The 24,797-nt window shown below is 41.7% G+C and overlaps 2 protein-coding genes across 4 annotated transcripts in view; both read left to right on the top strand.

The window, feature by feature from the left end:
• LOC137647105 (uncharacterized) overlaps window positions 1-24,797 on the top strand; it is a 371,223-nt gene that overhangs the window by 248,947 nt on the left and 97,479 nt on the right. The window lies entirely within an intron of this gene.
• On the top strand, window positions 787-23,267 carry LOC137646853 (cilia- and flagella-associated protein 20). Of its 2 annotated transcripts, none has more exons than XM_068379928.1 (4): window positions 787-809; window positions 7,156-7,235; window positions 7,996-8,107; window positions 22,198-23,267. In XM_068379928.1, exons 1-4 carry the CDS (start codon window positions 804-806, stop codon window positions 22,507-22,509), a joined length of 510 nt encoding a protein of 169 aa, XP_068236029.1. In that variant the 5' UTR covers window positions 787-803; the 3' UTR covers window positions 22,510-23,267. The 2 variants fall into 2 exon arrangements, with proteins under 2 accessions (XP_068236029.1, XP_068236028.1); XM_068379927.1 differs by lacking the exon at window positions 787-809 and adding an exon at window positions 3,122-3,297.

The raw sequence follows: 24,797 nt of genomic DNA, 5'->3' as shown, positions 1-24,797 counted from the left end.
TAGGATTGTAGCTTAGCAAGTAATAATAATAATAATAATAATAATAATAATAATAATAATAATAATAATAATAAGATACAACCCACCCATTCCCGACTGTTTGAGTTTGAAAACAAGGGCCTCATGATTAACACGGTCAAAGGCATCACTAAAATCAAGGCCAATCATACGAATTTCCTGATCACAACCAGGGATTTCTGTACAGCATTGGAGATTGTAAGAAGGGCATCACCTCCTCCAAAGCCTTTACAAGAACTAAATTGCAAACTATGGAACAGATGATTACTTTTACCAAAAGACTCAAAAACTTTAGATAATGGGGGAGTTATGAAAAATAGGGCAGTAATTATTTGGACTTGAGCTACCATAAACACATTTACATAGTGGAGTAACAGTACCAATTCTCCAACAAGTGCTAAAAGCTCCCCTTCTTGCTAACTTTCGCAAAATAACAGATAACTTTATCAATGAAATCAGGGCATAATCAGATGTCCCAATTAGAGAACCATATACTTGTTATAAAGCCAGGGGACTCGGTGTATAAGAGCAGTTACCAGATCTGTGAGTAGCTTCACTTATGATTTGCTCACAGCCTGTTTCACAGGCAAAGTCCAAAGCTTTTAAGTCACGGTGATCAGTAGGAGAAACAGAATTTAGTCACTCCAATGTGAGCATTGAAATCACCAACGAAGACAAAAGAGGCCTTTCCATCATCTTATATCTTAGCCAACGGTAAGAAGACATACGAAGATGGAAGCATCCATGTCTGGATTCCGGTAGATCTAACACAAATAGAAGTTGTTATGCCTGTAAGCCTACTTAGTTATACACACGCAAGGTAATACAATAATACTTAACTGGCCATAGTCGTGACAGCAAACCGAGTCAACCGACTGGAAGGTACTTGACGTATTTTGTCTGCTTGTGGGTTTGTATAGGGGCATCACTCACGGGAACCCAACACTGCATGTTCTAACTTTGCTGCACGAAGTTAGAATTCTAATATCGCGCAACCATATCCGGAATCGGTGCAAATTCCAATATCGTGCCGAACATAGATATCCCATCCCTTGGTTGTGTTGGGTTTCACCATTACTCTGTTTTGATTCAGTCTGCGTGGTTTTTATTTTCACATTTCTTGGATTAGTCTTCCTATTTCCTACATTCTGTGATATTGTTATAGTAAAACATGGAAACAAGCTTTACTAATAAAGGAATGCGGGGTTATTACTTAAGAAAATCCATTTTCTTTGAAAATTACATTTATTTCCGTTGAAAATAAATAATTGATAAGATATACCCTAGTGTACTCTACGGAATTGGGGATCACCCAGTGGGAACTAGGGGTTTTGAGAGTTAGAAATTTACTGGCGAATCGATAAACAATAAAACTAACCTAATCTTCTCTATACACTATTCTTTGAGACGCATTATAAGTCCATAAAAGTATCACACAAAATTTGGGTATCCTATTCCTCTGAAAACATTAGGTATGTGACCTGGGAAGGGTGGGTCCATGGTGCTTGGCCCCCGGGCTAGGTCTGTGACCTGGGAAGGGGAACCAAAGCCCCAGTTTAGGTCTATGACCTTGGAACTACTAGGTTAGGTTAAGTAGGTTTGTTAGGTTATGTGGCCTTTTACAAATCTTGTGTGTTCGAAAATCACGCCTTTTTCCTGTTTTCGCACACCAAAGTCCAAGGTTACTACTTGTGTCTGTCAGGAAATGGGTGGATAACGGGAGAATGTTTATTTGAGGTGGAAATAAAGGTCAAATTCATTGAAAACTCATTTTTTTACTGTATGAAAAGTAGTTCCGTGTTCTATAATTTTACCCATTCTGTAACTTGATAGAAATTATTTGGCTTTTCATACTTTTTTCAGAGGGGGGGGGGGGTTATCTTTGCAATTGAACCTACATACTGTAGTTGCTTAATACAGTTATTGGTTTGATGAAATATCAATGGACGACCAGATGAATATTCTCTCAAAGGCACTCAACACTTGAAATTCCAAGCCTCGGCATAGAGTTAGTGTGTTTGGGGTAAGCGCTGGGCGCTCTATTGCTGCTCCAAGCCAACGTTTTTTTTTCTTTGTTGGATTTTAGCACAACAAAGTACCATCAATCATAGATGCTCAAAATTATATTATAAAGGAGGACAAAAAGAAAATGATAGCCAACATTTCATAATGGATAAAACAGTATTTGAGGATTGAGAATGTTCGAAATAGTAAAAATTGTAGGTATGATAAATTGGTAAATTTTGAGAAAATTGAAATAAATATTTGGGCTATGAAAAATGTTCCATGATTACCAAGTTATATATGAAAGGTCTATTTTGATGTTGTCACTATTCTTAACGTATTTTATTTTAGTTGCTCAGTACTTCTCATATAGTTTCTTTATTTCCTCATTTCCTTTCCTCACTGGGCTATTTTTTCTTTGTTGGAGCCCTTGAGCTTATACTTGCTTTACTTGTTTTGGGTTTAAATCCAACCCCCCACTGAAGTCGAGTGAACTAGCCTACTTCTCGGGCGGGTCCATGTCAATCATCTAACGAAACATTTTCATTATAACTTATACAATTCTTTAATTGCAGCATCTTCCAAATCATACGATATTGTGAAAAGTACTGTCTTTAGTTTCTTCTCAAATTCAATTGCTCCCTGTAGGTCCTTCATTTCTGTTGGCAGTTTATTATAATGTCTAGGCGCACAGTAGCTAAAAGCCCTTTCACCAAATTTACAATTTGTTCTTGGTTCAGATAGCCTATGTTTGTCACTCATGTGTCTTATGTTAACATTTGTTTCTAGTTCTAGTTTGTTCAGGCATTCTTTTAGATATTTTGGTTCAGTATCTTAAACGTTAGTAAAGAGTAGCTTGTATTCAATTCTCGCCTTTACCGGCACCCAGTGTAATTTAATTGGTGCAGGGGTAACTCTTTCCCCATAGCATCATGCTTTTCCAACAAGGGTTGTAGCTTAGATAATAATAATAATAATAATAATAATAATAATAATAATAATAATAATAATAATCCAACTCAATTTTCAGAAAATGAGTTAATACCAATTGTCCTCAAAACCAGGAGGATAAGATGTAAACAAAAGGGTCTCCTCGTAGCAACACATTCCATGTCGTCAAGGTACCGTGTTTGCATCCGAGTGTCCAGGCAAATCTGAGCAGCTATAGTTTGTTACGAATTTTTCTAGAGAATGTTCAAAAATACATTCCAAAGTGGGTTTCTGTCAATTCTTTATAGTATTGGCAGTAAACCTCTACAGATATGGGATAAAAAGGTACAGTAGATGGGTGTTAAGCATGCCTATATTGGTGACGTTACCCTTACCTATTTCAGTGTACCTCCAGCATAGCCTATGTGTAGCCTTTCGTTATAAACTCTGTTTGGGTCATTATTATTATTGTTATTATTATTATTAATTTTATTATTATTATTATTGTTATTGTTATTATTATTATTAATTGATAAGCTACAACCCTAGTTGGAAAAGCAGAATGTTATAAGCCCAGGGGCTCCAAAGGGGAAAATAGCCGATGAGGAAAGGAAACAAGGAAAAATAAAATATAACATCAGTAACAACATTAAAATTTATTGTTTGTTTTTTCTATATTACTAGAGTAATATCCCAATCTACCATAGCTTACCGTCTATGCCATTATTTTAGTGATTTAAGGTTTTTGACGAGAAAAACTACAGCAAACTAGTTAAACTCGGTTAAAGTTTAGCTATAACAGTGCAAGGGTAAGTGTTACCCAGTGCAAATGCATGTTGGTGTGCAAAGATAATACTTGGTTTCTCTGTCGGCATTAATATTCAATAAAGCACAATTTCATCATCTGTTATCTTACTGCCAAACTATACCTATTGGTGAAATTATAGAACAGTACAATAAATGGTTTGTAGGAAATAATACTTATTTTGAGTGTTTTATGATGTTTTGAATATTTTTGATTCTGATTCCTGTCACAAATCCATAGTTTTTTATTTATGGTGTATTCATAATTGAAAAACTATTGCTTTGCGCTAGGTATCGTCAACAATTACGTTCTAAGCACCTTAGAATATACTGTGTACCAGTCTAATAGTATGATATTTAAATTAACTTTTTTTTTAAACTTTGTAGTTTCTACCAGTCATTTTAATAAAAAAGTAACTAATAAATAGTTAATTAGTAGTGATGAAATAGTCAAAACATTGGAGCTTTTGTTCACAAGGACTTCCGGATATATAGAAAACGGGGTTTTTCATCCCATTTTCTATCGAGTTGTTCGTAGCAGTTTTCATCATTTTACAAATAACTCCTTACTTAATTAAGCTACTGATTTATTATTTTTTGTTGTGTCGCATGCTCGCTTCGCTTGCGATTAAACATTATCTCATTGCTTCTGTATTCTGGCAAACAGAAGATAAGTTTCACTACACACGTTAGCCTGTGAGCTAATATTTCGGCGTTAATTATCAATTATACAATCTTAGAATTTGATTACTGTAGTTATTATTACCCAGCGATTCATGGTTGGGGGTTTAAACAAATCTACTAGCAATGATTTATTGAAATATGCTGATTAAAATTGTTTAGGGAAAATTGTATTAATGTAGAATAAAACTGCCAAACTTTACACAAATGGGTAGAATTATAGAACAGTGCAATAAGTTGTTTGTAGGAAATAAGATTGTTATTTAGTGTATTTTGAGGTGTTTTGAATGTTTTTGTTAGTGATTCCTGGTGGAAATCCATTATTTTTTAGTTATTGTGGTTTGACTACCCTTTCTGAAAAACTAGGGTTTTTCTCTAGGTATTCTTATCTATTACGTTCATAACACCTTGAAGTGTACTGTGTACCAGTCTAATTGTATGATAATTAGATTAGCTTTTTTGAACTTTGTTGTTCTGCCAGTCATTATCAGGAAAAATCAGCCATCGTAATAAAAAAAAAGTTACCATAATCAGAACCCAGTAGAAGTAATGGAACACGATCAAAACAGCCGTGCTTTTGTTTGTCAGGAATTCCTGACGCATAGAAAACGGGATTTATCAATTTCATTTTCTATTGATTCATTTGTAGCTCTGTTCATCCAACTACAAATACCTGTACCTCCTTACTTAGTTGAGTGTATTTGCCTGTATGTTGGTATTGCAAATTAACACTAATTATTCATTGGTTTTAGTTCTGCCATAGCTTGCATCGCTCACAGATAAACATTATCTCATTGATCCTATATCCTGGCAAGCGCGTTAGCCATGTGGGCTAGTGTTTTAGTGTTAATTTATTTATATAATTTTTCACTTGGTTTCATTGGTTGTTGCTCTGCTGTAGTTCACTTCGCCTGCACTTTAATATTATCTCGTTGTTCCTATGTTCTGGCAAGCGGAACATGTTTCATTACATGCTTTAGCCCCTTGAGCAAGTGTTTTGGTGTTACAGTACAATAATGCTCAAATTTATTTCTTAGTTCAATTATACAAACTTAATAAAGGGCCGAGTTGTAGCTTATGGCTCCACCCTCTGTTCGAACATGGACTTGGCTTCCGGGTTCTATTATCAGACTAAATGACTAAATACTGTATATCAAACACACGTTTCTACCCTAACCTTTCAATATTAACATTATAAATAAAATAAGAGCTGTAATTACATTATATATTCCAATATTGAAAACAAATAACCAAGCAGTTTAGTATGATATGAAATGTTAGGCCCTTTATTCTGTTGAAAATAAGTAACTTGCCACAGAAGCACCACCTATCAGTTTTTTCTGAACTATCTGGTGGAAGAAGACTCATGTGCTCTGTGCTAAGATGACAAAAGGAGGAAAATTGGAATATTTTATTAAAATCTGTAACTTTGTAAATACCTGTAGAGGTTTCTGCCAGTAGTATATGGGAATTAGAATAGTGTCTTTGCAAAGATCTATTCAGTTATGCGAGTTGCCATATCCTAACTTATATTGCACTGTTCTATAATGAAACCATGTACTGTAATTTTCTATAATAGTGTACAGTAGAAGCTGTATATGTTTGATGCAATTTTAGTGTCAAAACTAAAACTCTGATAACTTCATTTACGTCAATATTTTACTGTAGATGGTAATAAATCAGTCTAACTAATTTATTTTAACCCAAAAAGTAAAATGATATGGGGGATACATGAAAGTGCAAACACTCAATCCCAGCCTAATTTAATAACCAGATTTATATCTGACCACGGGACCAACCCCCTGGATTAGGATAAACTTTACTAGTCTTGACCTATTTTGGCAATGCTACATTTTTGGTTACTGACTAATTTAACCTTCAATGTCTTATCATAGCCATGGTTGCTTCACACCCCCATTTCAGACAACCATTTAGGTGTTTAGTGTGTTTACTTATTACAGAATAGTAGTACATGTTATTAAGGAAACAATTAATTTCTCAAATGTTTTGGATCTATCATTATTATTATTACTACCTAAGCCACAACCTAATTTGGAAAAGCAGGATGTTATAAGCCTAGGGATTCCAAAAGGGAAAATAGCTCTGTGAGGAAAGATAACGAAAGAGATTATTGTGGTTTAGTGTACCTTCAAACAAGAGAACTCTAATGCAAGACAGTGGTTTGATTTTGGAGTGTCCTAGAAGAGTTGGTTACCAGTTTTGAAAAAAAGTTTCTGTTTATATCTCACAGTAAATATATTAGTTATCTAGAGCTTTCATTATGCATTCCATAATGATAAAAAGTCACAGTTGTTAAGTGACATTTTCATTACTTAGAGAACTGTTCTAAATAAATTGCAAGTTATTATTCTATCCAGCTAACATTGTACTGTAGATGTACAATTAGAGATAAAATATAAGCCAAGGTAGACTAAAATGAAATTGTTTTTATGCCAGCTTGAAAGAAGGTTAGAAAATATATTTTAAGTTGGAGAGAATTGGATGGTGGAAAATTATTCACCTAAGCCTTTTCTTTTCATTTTCCTTTTAGTTCTGTTTATTTAAAAAAAAGATGAGCAGCTTGAAGTGTTAATGAATTGTTCAAATTTCTCAAAGCTTATAATTTGGTTGATGTGATCTAATTCTAAGTATCACCTTCCTTATTTTAGGTTCTTCTTGTTTAATTTTTTTTTTTTACTTCTGCTCTTCCTTTCATAGGTTCGCAATGGTCACATCAAGAGAATAACAGACAATGACATCCAGTCTCTTGTACTAGAAATTGTTGGAGTGAATGTAAGGTGTGTATAATTAATGTATAGAATTGTGGTTTATAAGCCAAGAACTTAGCTTAGAAATTTATTTTATTCCTATTTATTATTAATTGCATCACTGTTGTTTGTCAGTACAGTATTAGTTTTAAATACTCTACTAAAGAAAATCGTAGGATTGTATCGTACAGGTAATACTAAGTTTTTATTAATTCCTAACTGAGATTCCCAATGATTTACTGTACAGTAATGGAAAATACAATGATCAAAGAATTTTAGTGTTCAATATGTCTTTGGTATGCTTTTTTTCATGATGATTTAATTTTAGGATATTTTTTATAAGCTAGAAATGACTCCTAATATTTTTCTTGAATTGAGCATTAGTCACAGTGACTTCTAGCATTCTTTCGTTACCACCATCCAATACTATTTAACATTATAGATTGAGAGAACCTTTTATTATTGGTCACCCATCCTAGTACTGTACTAACCAAACCAAACATTTTATGGAACAAACCAAAATAACAAGGTGCTTTGTGACTAAATAAGTCGGCTGATTAATTTATGGATATTTCATTACAGTTCCTCCTTTGCTTGCAACTACAGTTTGTTTTGACATTGTACAATGTTACAAAGAATTTCAATACTTCACAAATTAGCAATATCAGTTATTTCAGTTTAAAAGTAGGGCAAATTTAAAATTATTCAACATTTCCAAATTGTTTGTATATTTTCAGATGTTTACCTATTTTGCTTCTTTTTTTACAGTTTTATTTTCTTTATTTTTCAGCACAACATACATAACATGTCCAGCAGATCCCAAGAAGACCTTGGGAATAAAACTTCCATATCTTGTTATGATAGTGAAGAACTTGAACAAATATTTTACCTTCGAAGTTCAGGTAAGGGATTGTTCTCAGAATATTTAAGACAACTGTGATGTGTATTGTTGGTGTTATGTTTCTCATGTTAGGTTTGCTCTTTAATTATATTTATTTTTCATGAAGATTTCACAGTCTTTAATAAAGAATATTTATCTTCCAACTCACTGCAATTTAATGTAACCGACAAACTATAAATATCCTGTTCTCTTATTAGGCTTAGTTACATTCTATGTCGTTGGATATTGTCTTAAGCGTGCTCTGTGAAGTACATATTGGTGACTTACGTTCTTTAACATTGGTTAGATTAAGCAGTCTTGAATTTGTAATTCTGTATTTTAATGGTCTTGTAGCTTTCTTTATTATGAAATGATTGCTAGGTTTTTGCTAAAAAAAATACTTTGATATATTGTATTCATGTACTAGCTTCAAACATGTGGAAAGTTTTCTATCAATTTAGAACTAAATGATTTTTTATTTGGTGTATAATTTAGGTTAAAATTTTCAATATTAATCTTACCCGATGATCATGTGGCTGTCAACTCCGTTGCCCGACAGAAATCTACGGTCGGGATACGCCAGCGATCGCTATCCAGGTGGGGGTGTACTCAACAGCGCCATCTGTGGTCAGGTACTCAAGTACTTCTTGTCAACAAGAACTCAATTTTTCCTCTGTCGTGCCGCCGGCAAGACCTACTTGGATACGCTGTTGATTTTGGAGTCTTTTGTTCACGATTTGGTGATGTATTTGCTCTAAAGTTTAGCCTTCGCTGTTCAGGAAGCTTTATCCTTAGCTTAGCAAGCTTTTGGAATTAATTTGATTCATTGGTTAACGATCTTTGCTTAATTTTGGAATTCCCCCTTGACTACCTCTAAATTCAAGATGTCTGACCATTCCCAAGTTCCTAAATACAGGCAGTGTAGTGTTAGGACTTGTACTAGGCGTCTTCCGAAGGCCTCTATAGATCCTCACACCGTATGTTCCAATTGTAGGGGTAAATCCTGTCAATTGGAAGATCGATGTGGGGAATGTGCTGGGCTTTCGGAATTCGATTTTAATGAATTCCTCAGATATGCACGTAGGTTAGAGAAGGAGAGAGATAGGAGGAGTTCTTCTCGCTCTGTGGATTTTTCCTCTCCCCATGCCCCTCAACCTTTTCCTTCCCCTGTGGTGGTGACTCCCGAACCTGCTACGAGTGCTCAGCCTGCAATGGCTGATATGTTGTGTGCCATTCAGGCTCTCGGTGAGAAGGTGGAGTCGTTGGTTAGTGACCGCAATCAGCTCTTGGCAGATGTCAGAGAGCTGAAAGCGAAGAGTGCAGTGGGAAGTGTTAGTGCTAGTGATGTGCATAGTGTCAGTGTCAGTGTTGCGCATGAGGGTACATCTGTGCGTGCCAGTCGTCCTCCCAGTCCGGGACCTCTTGCAAGCTCCCAAGCCCAGGGGAGAAGCAATGTCGAAGGACCAAAGGGTTCGGCAGGCCTTGATCGGCGCACGGATGTATCCTCAGTGGTTGCGGACGTATCTGCTAAGGATCGTCCCATCCACTTACAGACGAATGAGCCCTTACTTTCCTCGTCTGTGGAAGAGGTTTCCAGGAGGAAACGGTGGACCAAGGTCTCACGACCGCTCAAACGTAAGGTCCCTTCCGAGCTAGTCCAACGGCCCAGGTGTAGCCACTGGGTCAGTTCGGACTCGCCGCAGTCATCTGATGACTGCACACCTCCCAAGAGAGGTAGAGTGATCCCTCAACAGGCCTCTGCTCCGTCTGTTGTTGCTCCAACCACAGTAGACCCTAAGTGGTCCATGCTGCAGACTATGCAGTCTCAGCTTGCGGCTTTCATGCAGGAGTATCATGCCGAGAAGGTTAACACCTCTTCTGTTAACCTACAACCCGCAGAGGTTGTGCGCTCAGCAGATACTGCAGCTGTCTGCTCCCACACCCCACCTGTGAGAGCTCCTCCACCGATGCGCAGTCCTCCCTGCCAGACGCATGTTCTTGCTGCACCATCTGCTAACATGCGTGAGCTGCCGCATCAGGAGTTGCCGGGTTCCAGCACTATGCGGCATTCTCCTCAGCCCATGCAGCATGCTCCGCATACCATGCAGCATGAGCCGCATACCTTACAGCATGCTCTGCATACCATACCGCATGCTCCTCAGCCCACCGCAGACCCGCCCACACACCAGCCCTCTGCTTTTGTTGTTGCCAGCTCGCAGACTGTCCAGCAGAGGCATGATGATGGATCCGCAGGTACGCATGCACCCGTTCTGCAGGATTCAGCCGTTCAGCTTGCTGCTCTGCCTTTGCCTCTCACAACTCAACTTTCGGATGATGATGTATCGGATGATGAAGCTGCTCATCTGGATGAACCTCACTCTGATGTTGAAGGACACAAGTCTTCGCCACCCTCCTTAGACTTTCGCAAAGTCCTTGCTTTGTTCAGGGACTTGTATCCTGAACATTTTGTGTCTGCAACCCCTCGTTCTCCTCCCTCCGAGTTTGCTCTGGGCATGCAGTCTGCTGCGCCTGCCTTCACCAAGCTTGTTCTCGCCAGATCATCTAGGAGAGCTTTGAGGGTTATGGGGGACTGGTTGCATTCCAAGAAGCAACTGGGTAGGACCTCTTTTGTGTTTCCTCCTCCCAAGCTGGCTTCTAAGTCGAGCGTCTGGTATGCCACGGGAGAGGAACCTGGCTTGGGGGTTCCTGCCTCTGCCCAGGCCGACTTCTCAAGTCTGGTTGACTCTCCCCGCAGGTTGGCTATGAGACGTTCGAAGATCTGCTGGTCCTTTTCCGATCTTGATCATATGTTGAAGGGAGTCTTTCGTGCCTTCGAGATATTCAACTTCCTCGATTGGTGTTTGGGAGCCTTAAGCAGGAAGACTTCCCCTTCAGATAAGGACTCGGCCATGCTGATCATGTCTAGCATGGACAAGGCAATTCGGGATGGGTCTGGTGAACTTGCGGCTTCATATGTATCAGGAGTCCTCAAGAAGAGAGAACATCTGTGCTCCTTCTTATCTGCTGGTATCACTCCTTGCCAGAAGTCAGAGTTGCTGTTTGCTCCTCTCTCCAAGTGTCTGTTTCCGGAGGAGTTGATTAAGGGGATGGCTGCCTCACTTATCCAGAAGGATACTCATGACCTAATGGCTTCTTCTGCACGTAAGGCTAAAACCTTACCTTCCGTGCCTAGACCCTTCCGCCCTTCAGCAGTTGATACACCTGCTTCTAGGTTCATCCCGCCCTTTCGTGGCAGAACCTCCAGCAGAGGAGGTACCCGTGCAGACAGTCACCGTGGCAAGTCCAAGAAGGGTTCCAAGTCCGCAAAAGGCAAGTTTTGACTGCCTTCCTCTCCAGACAGCAGTAGGAGCCAGACTCAAGACCTTCTGGCAAGCTTGGGAGAGCAGAGGTGCAGACGCTCAGTCTGTGAAGTGGCTAAGGGAGGGATACAGAATTCCGTTCTGCCGCAATCCCCCTCTAGCTACATCTCCCATCAACCTCTCTCCCAACTACAAGGAGAAGGACAAGAGGCTAGCGTTGCAACAAGAGGTGTCGCTCTTGCTACAAAAGGAAGCAGTGGTCATAGTCCGGGATCATCAATCCCCGGGCTTTTACAACCGTCTCTTCCTGGTAGCCAAGAAGACAGGAGGTTGGAGACCGGTGCTGGACGTCAGTGCTCTCAATGCTTTTGTCACCAAGCAGACGTTCACGATGGAGACGACGAAGTCGGTCCTAGCAGCGGTCAGGCAGGAGGACTGGATGGTCTCGTTAGATCTGAAAGACGCATACTTTCACGTCCCCATCCATCCAGACTCCCAACCTTTCGTGAGATTCGTCTTTGGAAAGGTTGTGTACCAATTCCAAGCCCTGTGCTTTGGCCTAAGCACGGCACCTCTTGTGTTTACCAGACTGATGAGGAATATTGCGAAATTCCTTCACTTGGCAGACATCAGAGCCTCCCTCTATTTAGACGACTGGCTTTTAAGAGCTCCCACAAGTCGTCGCTGTCTGGAGAATCTCAGATGGACTATGGATCTGACCAAGGAACTGGGCCTCCTGGTCAATTTAGAGAAGTCCCAGCTCGTCCCATCCCAGACCATTGTTTACCTGGGTATGGAGATTCAGAGTCGAGCTTTTCGGGCTTTTCCTTCGGCCCCAAGGATCAACCAAGCCCTAGAATGCATCCAGAGCTTGCTGAGAAGGAACCGATGCTCAGTCAGGCAGTGGATGAGTCTAACAGGGACACTTTCATCGCTAGCCCTGTTCATCGAGTTAGGGAGACTCCACCTCCGCCCCCTTCAGTATCATCTAGCTGCTCACTGGATAAAGGACATGACGCTAGAGACGGTCTCAGTTCCTGTTTCCGAAGAGATGAGGTCTACTCTAACGTGGTGGAAGAACAGCATTCTTCTCAAGGAAGGTCTACCTTTGGCTGTTCAGACCCCCGACCACCGTCTCTTCTCGGACGCATCAGACACGGGCTGGGGTGCGACATTGGACGGACAGGAATGCTCGGGAACATGGAATCAGGAGCAAAGGACACTTCACATCAATTGCAAGGAGTTGTTGGCAGTTCATCTGGCCTTGATAAACTTCAAGTCCCTCCAGCTAAACAAGGTGGTGGAGGTGAACTCACACAACACCACAGCCTTGGCTTACATCTCCAAGCAGGGAGGGACTCATTCGAGGAAGTTGTTCGAGATCGCAAGGGACCTCCTCATCTGGTCAAAAGATCGAAAGCTCACGCTGGTAACGAGGTTCATTCAGGGCGATATGAATGTCATGGCAGATCGCCTCAGCCGGAAGGGTCAGGTCATCCCCACAGAGTGGACCCTTCACAAGAATGTTTGCAGCAGACTTTGGGCCCTGTGGGGTCAGCCAACCATAGATCTGTTCGCTACCTCGATGACCAAGAGGCTCCCGTTGTATTGTTCTCCGATTCCAGACCCAGCAGCAGTTCACGTGGATGCTTTTCTGCTGGATTGGTCCCATCTCGACCTGTATGCATTCCCGCCGTTCAAGATTGTCAACAGGGTACTTCAGAAGTTCGCCTCTCACAAAGGGACACAGCTGACGTTGGTTGCTCCCCTCTGGCCCGCGAGAGAATGGTTCACAGAGGTACTGCAATGGCTGGTCGACGTTCCCAGGACTCTTCCTCTAAGAGTGGACCTTCTACGTCAACCTCACGTAAAGAAGGTGCACCCAAACCTCCACGCTCTTCGTCTGACTGCCTTCAGACTATCGAAAGACTCTCAAGAGCTAGAGGCTTTTCGAAGGAGGCAGCCAGAGCGATTGCCAGAGCAAGGAGGACATCCACTCTCAGAGTCTATCAGTCTAAATGGGAAGTCTTCCGAAGCTGGTGCAAGGCCAATGCAGTTTCCTCAACCAGTACCACTGTAACCCAGATTGCTGACTTCCTGTTACATCTAAGGAACGTAAGATCCCTTTCAGCTCCTACGATCAAGGGTTACAGAAGTATGTTGGCAGTGGTTTTCCGCCACAGAGGCTTGGATCTTTCCACCAACAAAGATCTACAGGACCTCCTTAGGTCTTTTGAGACCTCAAAGGTACGTCGGTTGTCCACTCCAGGCTGGAATCTAGACGTGGTCCTAAGGTTCCTTATGTCATCAAGATTTGAACCTCTCCAATCAGCCTCTTTTAAGGACCTCACATTAAAAACTCTTTTCCTCGTGTGCTTGGCTACAGCTAAAAGAGTAAGTGAGATCCACGCCTTCAGCAGGAACATAGGTTTCACATCTGAAACGGCTACATGTTCCTTGCAGCTCGGTTTTTTGGCTAAAAACGAGCTTCCTTCACGTCCTTGGCCTAAGTCGTTCGAGATCCCAAGCCTGTCCAACTTGGTGGGGAACGAACTGGAGAGAGTACTTTGCCCAGTTAGAGCTCTTAGGTACTATCTAAGAAGGTCAAAACCTTTACGAGGACAATCAGAAGCCTTATGGTGTGCTATCAAGAAGCCTTCTCTACCAATGTCTAAGAACGCAGTTTCTTACTACATCAGGCTTCTGATTAGAGAAGCACATTCTCATCTGAAGGAAGAAGACCTTGCTTTGCTGAAGGTAAGGACACATGAAGTGAGAGCTGTGGCTACTTCAGTGGCCTTCAAACAGAACCGTTCTCTGCAGAGTGTTATGGATGCAACCTATTGGAGAAGCAAGTCAGTGTTCGCATCATTCTATCTTAAAGATGTCCAGTCTCTTTACGAGAACTGCTACACCCTGGGACCATTCGTAGCAGCGAGTGCAGTAGTAGGTGAGGGCTCAGCCACTACATTCCCATAATCCCATAACCTTTTTAACCTTTCTCTTGAATACTTTTTATTGTTGTTTTTGGGTTGTACGGTCGGCTAAGAAGCCTTCCGCATCCTTGTTGATTTGGCGGGTGGTCAATTTTTTCTTGAGAAGCGCCTAGGTTAGAGGTTGTGATGAGGTCCTTTAGTATGGGTTGCAGCCCTTTATACTTCAGCACCTAAGAGTCGTTCAGCATCCTAAGAGGACCGCTACGCTCAGTAAGGAAGACGTACTTAATAAAGGCAGAGTAATGGTTCAAGTCGACTTCCTTACCAGGTACTTATTTATTTTATGTTATTTTGAATAACTAATAAAATGAAATACGGGATACTTAGCTTCTTTGTTAACATGTATGCTGGTCTCCACCCACCACCCTGGGTGTGAATCAGCTACATGATCATCGGGTAAGATTAATATTGAAAAATGTTATTTTCATTAGTAAAATAAATTTTTGAATATACTTACCCGATGATCATGAATTAAAGAACCCGCCCTTCCTCCCCATAGAGAACCAGTGGACCGAGGAGAAAATTGAGTTCTTGTTGACAAGAAGTACTTGAGTACCTGACCATAGATGGCGCTGTTGAGTACACCCCCACCTGGATAGCGATCGCTGGCGTATCCCGACCGTAGATTTCTGTCGGGCAACGGAGTTGACAGCCACATGATCATCGGGTAAGTATATTCAAAAATTTATTTTACTAATGAAAATAACATTTTTCAATATTAAACTTACCCGATAATCATGTAGCTGTCAACTCCGTTGCCCGACAGAATTCTATGGAGGGATACGCCAGCTATCACAATACTAGAAGGGGGTGTACTTACCAGCGCCACCTGTGGCCAGGTACTATAGTACTTCTTGTTGACACCTCCTCAATTTTTCCTCTGTCGTGCTTCCGGCAAGACGTTCTGGGATACGCTTATGTTCTTGGAGTATTTTCACGACTTTGGTGAAGTATTTCTCTTTGATTTCGGCTGTCGCTTTACTGGAAACTTCTATATTAGCTTAGTTAGCTTTTGGAATTAATTTGATTAATTATGGTGACGAAGAGAGTATGAACTCTCTTTCACCTTTAAATGGCCGACCCTTCCCTTAGACGGAAGTGTTGGTGTCTAAGAGAGTATAGACTCTCTTTCTTAATTTTGCTTAACAAAAGTTATAGATTTATTTTATATCTCTCCGCCTCTTATAGGCCTCTTCGATTAACTTCCTTTTATTATAAACTTATTAAAATTGATTTTTATATTTGTTTATATTCGACCTTCCTAATAGTAGGCGGTCTTTTCTTGGTACCGAAGTTAATTAACATTGAGCCCGTCATTTCGGTTTTACCTGTTAACATATTATGCTATTTTAATGTCTTTGAAAGAATTTCTTTGATAGTCTAGTACTGTTTTCAAAGTTGAACTAACGTTTTGTTTTGTCTCTGCAGTTGTTGACGTTCAGAACGTTCAACTTGCGCTCTATCGTTACGATAGAGAAAGAATTTTCACGGTTTCACGTTGCAGTAAGAGTAACCGTGTCTAGCGTTTTGTTCATTCTTTCTTAACTTAATGGTTTTAATCCTAATAAAGGAACTTTTCATTTTGGGAAATATTTCAGTTTTTTCCTTTAACAATAATATGTTTTAACGATATATATGATTGGGCTCTTCTCTCAGGTTCTAAGTCAAGAGAGAGAGAGAGAGAGATAGAGACGGAGGGAGAAAGAGGAGGATAAACGTTTCATTCAAGCGAGTAACGTTGTTATCGTTTTTGCTCTTCTCCCTAGTCTCTTTAGGGGAAGAAGGTAAACGTTTCTAGAGTGATCTAGTGTTTAGTCTCTTTCCAGCCACTGAATTATTTATCTTTCATTAGATTTTTCTGTTACATTGTAATTCTGTTTTCGCAATTACTAACTTTTGAGAAAGGATAGAATTGCGTGTTTCAGGTACAAACCACTTAAAGTTTCGAGTTCAGTGAAATAAGTGCAAACAGAAAATCAAAGTGATAAGTGATTAGCGCAAAGTGTGTCAGTGTTGTGCGTGAGGGTACTTCTGTGCGCGCCAGTCGTCCTCCCAGTCCGGGACCTCTTGCAAGCTCCCAAGCCCAGGGGAGAAGCAATGTCGAAGGACAAAAGGGTTCAGCAGGCCTTGATCGGCGCACAGAAGTATCCTCGGTGGTTGTGGGCGTGTCTTACCGAGACCGTCACTCCCACCCGCAGACGATTGAGCCCTTATTTTGCTCGTCTGCAGAAGAAATTTAGAGGAGAAAACGCTGGTCTCAGGTCTCAAGACCTCTTAAACGTAAAGTCCAGACCTATGCCAGACGTACGAAGTTAGAGTTCAAAAACCCGGATGCAGTCATTGGGTTAGCTCTGACTCTCCTCAGTCATCAGTTGAATGCACTCCGCCTAAGAGGAGTAAGGTTCTGCCGCAACAGATCTCTGCTGTTAAGGCTTTACCTCAGCAGACCTTAGTGTCTGCCGACCCCAAGTTGACTCTACTGCAGTCCATGCAGTCACAACTTTCGGTCTTGATGCGTGAGTGTCGGGCTGAGAAGGTTGCGCCTCCGCCTGCGCTCCCTCCGCCTGCGCTCGCTCCGCCTGCGCTCGCTCCGCCTGCGCTCGCTCCGCCTGACCGCAGTACCACCTGCCAGGCGTACGATGTTGAGCCACGTTATGAGTTTACTGATCCCAGTGGTGTGCAGCTCCCTCCGCCTTCCTTAAGGCAACCTCAGCAATGGGAACAGGAGGCTTATACCTCTCTTCCTCCGCTTCCACTTGCTGTTCCACCAGTGAGGCAACACTCGCTTGAGGTACAACCTCTCCCATCCATGAGTCAGTCTCCTCAGCTCTCGCTGCAGCGAGCTCAACCCTCCTCAAGGCAAGCACCTTAACACCTTAGCCTTGCGCCTCAGGAGCCTCAACTTGCGAGATTTTTACTGCGTTCTGCGCAGCCACTACCTTTTCGCTCTCAGCTCACACCGCAGGAACCTCAACTCGTTCCTCAGGAACTTGCTACTGCGCATCCGCCAACCACTCAGCAAGCGCAACCCTTGAGTTCAGCCACTCATGCCAGGAGTCAGCCTCCTCCACCCATGCGCCTACCTTCTGCTACTTCCTTTGATCAGCCTTTGCAGACTGAGCCTCAGGTGTTCCCTCAACAGAGTCTTGAAGAGGAAATCACAACTATTGTTGTTCCAGCTCGTTCTGACTCTGCTGTTCAGCATACCTTACCTCCATTTTCAAACCTTATGATAATGGAGGTTATTTGTATTACTTTTAAAAATATATTTGTATTCCTTGCAATATATTTTTTAACAATATCGCAAAATATGGTAAAAATATGAATCATGAGTTATGAATGTAAGGTAAATATTATGTTGATATTAAAACCCCATGCAAGCATGCATAAAGCACTCTAGCACTGGTCATGGAATTTCTGAGAAATGTTAAACGCCATGCACACGCTCTGCTTACCTTACAGCATGCTCTACTTACAGCATGCTCTGCTTACAGCATGCTCTGCATACTACATGCTCTGCATACAGCATGCTCTGCATTCAGCATGCTCTGCATACAACATGCTCTACATACAGCATGCTCTGCATACAGCATGCTCTGCATATAGCATGCTCTGCATACAGCATGCTCTGCATACAACATGCTCTACATACAGCATGCTCTGCTTACAGCATACTCTGCATTCAACATGCTCTGCATACCTTACCGCATGCTTCTCAGTCACACATCTTTGGTTGTTGCCAACTCACTAGACTGTCAAGCAGTTTCATAACGTTGCCTTCTAGTCTGCTGCTTTTGCACCAGTGAACCCTCACTGAGAGAACTTAGCTTTTCTAGGATATGGTCCCTGTTGATGAGAAAGTTCTTTTCTCCCTCCTTCTGATATTCCCTTGAGGACTCTGTCATTTGGAGGGAGCCTTTAGCTGCATAGCCTCCTATGGACTTTTATTTAAGCATAACATGCTTCCAGGGAAGGTAATGGTTCCACTTCAGTCGCTAATCCCGTCTGTTACCACACCTGCTCCCATAGACCTTGAGCTGTGTTGCAAGACATGCAGTCCAAGCTTAGTCCTTGTTAGAGGATTTTTTTTGTTTACGGAGTCAATGTGTCACGGGGAAGACGTTCAACAACCAACAGAAGTGACTTGTTGTAACGCAGTGCGGCAACCTCAGCAACCCGATAAGGAGTTGTCTGTACGACCCAGACAGTCTAGACAGATTCGGGTTGTCACTGTACTTCCTCGCTTGCCCATGATTGACAGTTCACAGACTGTGCAGCAGTACCATGATCTTGTGTCCGGCTCCGTCAGACGACTGGCTTTTAAGAGCTCCCACAAGTCGTCGCTGTCTGGAGATTTTCAAATGGACTATGGATCTGACCAAGGAACTGGGCCTCCTGGTCAATTTTGAGGAGTCTCAGCTCGTTCCATCCCAGACCATTGTCTCCTTGGGTATGGATCTTCAGAGTCGAGCTTTTCGGACTTTTCCGTCGGCCCCAAGGATCTTCCAAGCCCTAGAATGCATCCAGAGCATGCTGAGAAGGAACCGATGCTCAGTCAGGTAGTGGATGAGTCTAACAGGGACACTTTCATCGCTGGCCCTGTTCATCGTGTTAGGGAGACTCCACCTCCCCCCCCTTCAGTATCATCTAGCTGCTCACTGGATAAAGGACATGACGCTAGAGACGGTCTCAGTTCCTGTTTCCGAAGAGAGGAGGTCTTCTCTCGCGTGGTGTAAGAACAGCTTTCTTCTCAAGGAAGTCTACCTTTGGCTGTTCAGAAACACGACCGCCGTCTCCTCTCGGACGCATCAGACACGGGCTGGGGTGCGACTTTGGACGGACAAGAATGCTCGGGAACATGGAATCAGGAGCAAAGGACACTTCACATCAATTGCAAGGAGTTGTTGGCGGTTATTCTGGCCTTGATAAACTTCAAGTCCCTCCAGCTTAACAAAGTGGTGGAGGTGGACTCTGACAACACCACAGCCCTGGCTTACATCTTCAAGCAGGGAGGGACTCTTTCGTGGAAGTTGTTCTAGATCGCAAGGGACCTACTCATCTGGTCTAAAGATTGAAAGCTAACTGGTAACGAGGTTCATTCAGGGCGGTATGAATGTCATGGCAGATCACCTCAGACGGAAGGGTCAGGTCATCCCCACAGAGTGGACCCTTCTCAAGAATGTTTGCAGCAGACTTTGGGCCCTGTGGGGTCAGCCAACCATAGATCTGTTCACTACCTCGATAACCTAGAGACTCCTGTTGTATTGTTCTCCGATTCCAGACCCAGCAGCAGTTCACGTGGATGCTTTTCTGCTGGATTGGTTCCATCTCGACTTGTATGCATTCCCGCCGTTCAAGATTGTCAACAGGGTACTTCAGAAGTTCTCCTCTCACAAAGGGACACGGCTGACGTTGGTTGGCTCCGCTCTGGTCCGCGAGAGAATGGTTCTTAGAGGTACTGCAATGGCTGGTCGACATTCCCAGGACTCTTCCTCTAGGAGTGAACCTTCTAAGTCTACCTCACGTAAAGAAGGTACACCCAATCCTCCACGCTCTTCGTCTGACTGCCTTCAGACTTTCGAAAGACTCTCAAGAGCTAGGGGCTTTTCGAAGGAGGCAGCCAGAGCGATTGCCAAAGCAAGGAGAACATCCACTCTCAGAATCTATCAGTCTCAAGGGGAAGTCTTCCCTAGCTGGTACAAGACCAATGCAGTTTCCTCAACCAGTACCACTGTAACCCAGATTGCTGACTTCCTGTTATATCTAAGGAAAGTAAGATCCCTTTCAGCTCCTACGATCAAGGGTTACAGAAGTATGTTGGCAGCGGTTTTCCGCCACAGAGGCTTGGATCTTTCCACCAACAAAGATCTACAGGACCTCCCTAGGTCTTTTGAGACCTCAAAGGAACGTCGGTTGTCCACTCCAGGCTGGAATCTAGACGTGGTCCTAAGGTTCCTTATGTCATCAAGATTTGAACCTCTCCTATCAGCCTCTTTTTAGGACCTCACATTAAAAACTCTTTTCCTCGTGTGCTTGACAACAGCTAAAAGAGTAAGTGAGATCCACGCCTTCAGCAGGATCATTGTTTTCACATCTGAAACGGCTACATGTTCCTTGCAGCTCGGTTTTTGCTAAACGAGCTTCCTTCACGTCCTTGGCCTAAGTCGTTCGAGATCCCAAGCCTGTCCAACTTGGTGGGGAATGATCTGAAGAGAGTACTTTGCCCAGTTAGAGCTCTTAGGTACTATCTAAAAAGGTCTTAACCTTTACAAGGACAATCAGAAGCCTTATAGTGTGCTATCAAGAAACCTTCTTTTCCAAGTTCTAAGAACTCAGTTTCTTACTATTCAGGCTTCTGATTAGAGAAACACATTCTCATCTGAAGGAAGAAGACCTTGCTTTGCTGAAGGTAAGGACACATGAAGTGGGAGCTGTGGCTACTTCAGTGGCCTTCAAACAGAACCATTCTCTGCAGAGTGTTATGGATGCAACCTATTGGAGAAGCAAGTCAGTGTTCGCATCATTCTATCTCAAAGATGTCCAGTCTCTTTACGAGTACTGCTACACCCTGGGACCATTCGTAGCAACGAATGCAGTAGTAGGCGAGGGCTCAGCCACTACATTCCCATAATCCCATAACCTTTTAACCTTTCTCTTGAATACTTTTTATGGGTTGTACGGTCGGCTAAGAAGCCTTCCACATCCTTGTTGATTTGGCGGGTGGTCAATTCTTTCTTGAGAAGCGCCGAGGTTAAAGGTTGTGATGAGGTCCTTTAGTATGGGTTGCAGCCCTGTATACTTTAGCACCTTTGAGTTGATTCAGCCTCTCAAGAGGAACGCTGCGCTCAGTAAGGAAGACGATCTTATTAAAGGCAGAGTAACGGTTCAAGTCGACTTCCTTACCAGGTACTTATTATTTCATTGTTATTGTGGATAACTGATTATATGAAATACGGGATACTTAGCTATCCTTTAGTCTTGTACACTGGTTTTTCACCCACCCCCCTGGGTGTGAATCAGCTACATGATTATCGGGTAAGTTTAATATTGAAAAATGTTATTTTTATTAGTAAAATAAATTTTTGAATATACTTACCCGATAATCATGATTTAATCGACCCTCCCTTCCTCCCCATAGAGAACCAGTGGACCGAGGAAAAATTGAGGAGGTGTCAACAAGAAGTACTATAGTACCTGGCCACAGGTGGCGCTGGTAAGTACACCCCCTTCTAGTATTGTGATAGCTGGCGTATCCCTCCATAGAATTCTGTCGGGCAACGGAGTTGACAGCTACATGATTATCGGGTAAGTATATTCAAAAATTTATTTTACTAATAAAAATAACATATTTCATAACTATCCTCTTTAAATTTCTAGTTACCACCCCTTTGGTTTTTTTTTAAGAAACCCAGTCTATATTGATGTCTCATCACTGGATTTTCTAATTTTTCTATACATACTGTGAATGACTCTAATTAGTTTATTTTACATTACAATATTATTTAATTTAGTCCATAATTTTTATGCGTGGTTACTGTAAATACCTTCAGTAAACTGATCTTTATAATTAGAATCCAACCTTTCTGCTGGTGGATCTGCTATTACATTACCTGTGGGTTCACTGTCAGACTAAGTATTGGCATATTTTCTTTGAGTACAATTCTTAATTTTTATAGCACATTCAATACGTAGTTTGAAAACTAAGTTTATTGCTTACTACTGTATATCATATGTAACAGAAATGTTTAAACCGCATACCTTCTGCATAGTAAATACTTAATATGTTTGTTTTTCAGGTCCTTGATGACAAAAATGTACGGCGAAGATTCCGCGCTAGTAATTACCAGTCCACAACAAGAGTAAAGCCATTTATATGTACAATGCCTATGAGACTGGATGAAGGGTGGAATCAAATCGTGTTTAACTTGGCTGACTTTGTTCGGAGGGCGTATGGTACAAATTATGTTGAAACACTGAGAGTTCAGATTCATGCTAACTGTCGGATAAGGCGTGTGTATTTTGCTGATCGCCTATATTCAGAAGAAGAGTTACCTGCAGAATTTAAGTTATATCTGCCTGTTCAAACAAAGGCTAAGTCTGCAATATGAAGCAATACTTTAAGAGTGAGAAATATTTATAACAGTGTATGCTTAATGATTTTATGATCATCTGGAGAAAGGACATGTGTTGTAGTTTGTAAAGTTGCGCACAACGGTGTTTCAGTACAGTAATATATTTATGAGATTGGAGTCACTGTACAGTATACATGGATGGAATTAGTTGTGGCAAATAACCCTTTCAGTTTCCTCTACATGTCATACACTACTATATGTTTGTGTTTATTTTGCTGAAAAATGTATGATGCATTTAAAGTTTTGAATGCAATAACTGTCAGAGTTTTGGCCATTTTATTTTATGTATTATATACTGTTTCTGCAATGTCATTTAGAAATTTTTAATGTTATTGATTTTATAAGATTGCCATTTGACAAAATAAGCATATCTAAGCAGAAGATTAATTAATGACTACTTTCATTCTCAGAATTCTAGTGTAGTATGCTTGTTTACAATATTTTTTTTTTTTCAAATTTAACTTATTAAGTACTGGTAGATTCAACAACAACTGTGTTTTTCTCTTTATAACAGTAAATTGTGTTTTTCTCTTTATAACAGTAAATTTGAATAGGTTAGAGAACACTTACTATATTCCCCTGAATATCTAGTCTTTCACGGATTGACATTGTACTTCATAAGTAACTCGCAAATTTTATGAAGCCAGAATTTTTGTATACTGCAGGCTTATGATCATTTTGTTATTTTTGTCTGCATGTAGATAAGATTGAATTACAGTTTGTATTCCACTTTATTTGCTTTTTAACTACAGTACCTTCAGGTTCCATATTTTCCACCTTTAATGTTGTTATGTAAAATATGTTATCATTTTGCTTATATGTCAACTTTTTCAATATTTAACTTAGCCGGTGATTATAATAGCTGCAACTCTGTTGCCCGACAGACAACTCTACGGTAAAAACTCGCCAGCGATCGCTACACAGGTTGCGGGTGTGCCCAACAGCGCCATCTGTCGTCCAGATACCCAGTACTCAATGTAAACAAAGAACTCAATTTTCTCTCTGTCGAGCTATCGACAAGACGTACTTACTCGCTGTTGCTAAACTGGAGTTTTTTCAATTTTAAACTTACCCGATAATCATGTAGCTGTCAACTCCGTTGCCCGACAGAATTCTACGGGAGGGATACGCCAGCTATCACTACACTAGAAGGGGGTGTACTCACCAGCGCCACCTGTGGCCAGGTACTGCAGTACTTCTTGTTGACACCACCTCACTTTTTCCTCTGTCGTGCTTCCGGCAAGACATTCTGGGATACGCTTATGATTTTGGAGTTTTGTTCACGGTTTTTGGTGAAGTATTTCTCTAAGATTTCAGCTTTCGCTATACTGGAAACTTTTCTAATTAGCTTAGATAGCTTTTATTTGGTTTTGATTAATGGTTAACGATCTTTTTGCTTGAATTGGAATCCCCCTTGACTAACTCTTTGATTCAAGATGTCTGACCTTTCACAAGCCCCACCCCATAGACGATGTAGGTCTTGTAATAGGCGTGTTCCGAAGGCCTCGGTTGATCCTCACACCGCTTGTTCTGACTGTAGGGAAAGACCCTGTCAGTTGGAAGATCGATGTGAGGAATGCGCCGGACTTTCGGAACTTGAATTTGTTCGATTCCTGAAATATTCAACCAAGTTAGAGAGAGAGAGAGTTAGGAGGAGTTCTTCTCGCTCTTCACTTTTTTCCTCACCTCATGATCCTCAACCTTTTCCTCCCCCTGTAGTGGCTACCCCCGAACCTACTATTTGTACTCAACCTGATATGTCCGATGTTTTGCGTGCCATTCAGGCTTTAGGTGACAAAGTGGAATCGGTGGTTAGTGACCATAAGTCTCTTATGGCAGAAGTCAAAGAACTTAAGGTCAAAAGTGCAGTGGGAGGGGATAGTGCCAGTGCTGTGCCAAGTGCTAGTGTCAGTGCGGTGCCAAGTGCTAGTGTCAGTGTCAGTGTGGTGCGTGAGGGTACTTCTGTGCGTGCCAGTCGTCCTCCCAGTCCGGGACCTCTTGCAAGCTCCCAAGCCCAGGGGAGAAGCAATGTCGAAGGGCAAAAGGGTTCGGCAGGCCTTGATCGGCGCACAGAAGTATCCTCGGTGGTTGCGGGCGTGTCTTACAGAGACCGTCACTCCCACCCGCAGACGATTGAGCCCGTCTTTTACTCGTCTGCAGAAGAAATGTCAGGGAGAAAACGCTGGACTCAGGTCTCAAGACCTCTCAAACGCAAAGTCCAGACCTCAAGAGTTCTACAACCTGGTTGCAGTCATTGGATTAGC

Source organism: Palaemon carinicauda, chromosome 9 (assembly GCF_036898095.1).
Source record: "Palaemon carinicauda isolate YSFRI2023 chromosome 9, ASM3689809v2, whole genome shotgun sequence".
NCBI classification, from domain to species: domain Eukaryota; kingdom Metazoa; phylum Arthropoda; class Malacostraca; order Decapoda; family Palaemonidae; genus Palaemon; species Palaemon carinicauda.
Note: the sequence above shows the minus strand (reverse complement) of the source record. Positions and strands in the feature narration are given on the sequence as shown.